The 2,428-nt window shown below is 36.4% G+C and overlaps 1 protein-coding gene across 1 annotated transcript; it reads right to left on the bottom strand.

Annotated features, from left to right (window-relative positions):
- Nucleotides 1-465: 465 nt before the first annotated feature.
- LOC111786726 (bidirectional sugar transporter SWEET2-like) lies at nt 466-2,350 on the bottom strand (the record flags this gene model as incomplete). The annotated part of the gene is made up of 4 exons (XM_023666954.1): nt 1,801-2,350; nt 1,024-1,060; nt 717-933; nt 466-624 (listed from the first exon to the last, which is right to left on the bottom strand). Coding segments are annotated over exons 1-4 (468 nt in total), but the record flags the coding sequence as incomplete, so codon positions are not given.
- Between the last annotated feature and the right edge of the window lie 78 nt (nt 2,351-2,428).

The following is a 2,428-nucleotide window of genomic DNA, read 5'->3' as shown; positions in this document are numbered from 1 at the left end:
TCAAAATAATAATAATATTTTTTTTTATTACATTTTATAAAATTTAAGATATTATTGAAACTTTTAAAGTTTATAAGTATTTTCAACATAAATTTTTAGGGTATTTTTATTAATTTAGCTATTTAAATTTAAAAAAATAAATCCTAAAATATATATACTTCTAAAAATGCCTTCATTTGCATAAAAAAAAAAAAAACAAGCACAATCAATCAATTAGGAATATATTGAAAATAACCCAATATTTAAATATAAATTCTCAAACAAATTAGAGATATTACATTTACAAACAATGCATGTGGGCCCTTTTATTTACTTATTTATTTATTTTAAAAGTACAAAATAAATAACCCAAAAAAAGGAGATCCAATGAAATAAAAGCCATTATTTATTGTCAATAANCGAACAAGAAAAGTAAGCATCCAACAACAGAAGGTAGACAAGAAGAAGCTTACAAACTAGGCTTACGATTATGAACAATGGAGAAGCAAACATCGATACGAGAGATGCACAACTCAAGATCCCGACGACATTTCGTCGCAAAGGGACGTTAGCTATCTGTAAGCTCCCTGCAACAATAGCTATGAAAATGGCAAACACTGCAAGCAACAATCCAATCATTTTCATCTGTCACAAACACAAAAGATAGAACTTCAACAAACAGAAATCTTCCACAAACTTAGATTTCTAGTACATATTATAGGCATACAAGTAAGCACCTTTCTTCCCTTTTCAGCATATGTGATGAAGAGAAAGATGTAGACTAACTGAAACACCGCGCCGATCGAGTTGATCGTCACGACCATCGTGTTTCTTGGGGAAATGAGGGGGGTGCCATACCATAGACAAATGAGGCAGTTCAACAAAGCATATATATATGGCAAACCCGAAAACTGTTCGGTTGTTTGGTTTCGGATAACACGTCGAAACGTATCTCTACAAATCAATCCCAAAGTAAGGAAACCAAGAAAATGGTGAATATGTAAAGACAAGTAGCAGAGATGGGGTACCATGGATAGAACTTACAGAGGTGACAAGAACAGCCCAAAAGCAAAGATGTGCCCTGCAAATGAATGAAGTACCATTCTCATGAAAAAGGAAAGGAAATAACACTAAGTAATGATCATCGGTTTATAAGTACGGAATACATCTTCATTCGTATGAGGTCTTTTGGGGAAGCCCAAAGCAAAGCCACGAGAGTTTATGCTCAAAGTGGACAATATCATACCATTTTGGAGAGTAGTTATTCCTAACATGGTATCAGAATCATGCCCTTAAGTTAGCCATATCAATAGAATACTCAAATGTCGAACAAAAAATTTGTGAGCCTCAAAGGTGTAGTCAAAAGTGACGAATAAATAGTGTACTTTGTTTGAGGGCTCCAGAAAAGGAGTCGAGCCTCGATTAAGGGGAGACTATTCGAGGGCTCCATAGGCCTCAAGGGAGGCTCAATAGTGTACTTTGTTCGAGGGAGGATTGTTGAGGATTGTTGAGAGGGAGTCCCAAAGCAAAACCACGAGAGCTTATGCTCAAAGTGGACAATATCATACGATTGTGGAGAGTCGTTATTCCTAATGTAAAATACAGAGGCAACAATAGCAGTTGAATGAACTCTAATAAGAACAATAAAGGAAGGAAATCTTGATATATATCATTAGCAGTTGAATCAAGAACATGATATTGAAAAGGGCATCCACAGAACGAAGGCAAAGTCCATTGAACCTAACTATTTGCCAAGAAAACGAGCTTCTACCGCCATTAATGGAAGAATTTAAGACAAGAAAGAGAATTAGAGAGCCGTACCGGCGACTCCAGCAGCATCCCTGCAAATGGAGAAGACGGAGCCGTGAAGAATCATCAACAAGAAATTTTAAACCACAAGAACACTCCTCCGTCGCTTCAACAGCAAAGCGCCGCCGTCATCAAGAACATTACCAATGCACAAGAAGTCACCCACCCACTGAATCACAGAAACCCTTTTTTTCACCAAATCAATTAGTGCGATCGATTTCACACCCAGATGAAAACACCAAAACCCCACAAACTTCAGAGGATTTTGAAATCAAATGCAGCAGAGACGAACAAAAGGGGAAGAAATGATACTTTCGGAAGATTTGGATGAACGTATGAACTGGGAAATGGGTGTTTAATATACACAAAACGGGTTGGATCGCAACGGAGGTTGCTGATGAACGTGAGTTGTAGTGTTTTAACTTCTGATTTTCTGGGGAGACCCTTTACTCGATCGACAACGCATGAACATCTTACCAAAAAAGGAACAAAAAAGAGTAGAAACGAAGAAATCCAACTGAAATTTGAAAAGAGAGAGACCGTGAATTGAAAATGTGTGGACTTCAAGCTATTAGATCATTCCCACACCTTTTTTCATGGATACAAACATAACCCTTTTTTTTTTTTTTTTTTTTTTTTT

Source organism: Cucurbita pepo, unplaced genomic scaffold, assembly GCF_002806865.2.
Source record: "Cucurbita pepo subsp. pepo cultivar mu-cu-16 unplaced genomic scaffold, ASM280686v2 Cp4.1_scaffold002592, whole genome shotgun sequence".
NCBI lineage: Eukaryota > Viridiplantae > Streptophyta > Magnoliopsida > Cucurbitales > Cucurbitaceae > Cucurbita > Cucurbita pepo.
Note: the sequence above shows the minus strand (reverse complement) of the source record. Positions and strands in the feature narration are given on the sequence as shown.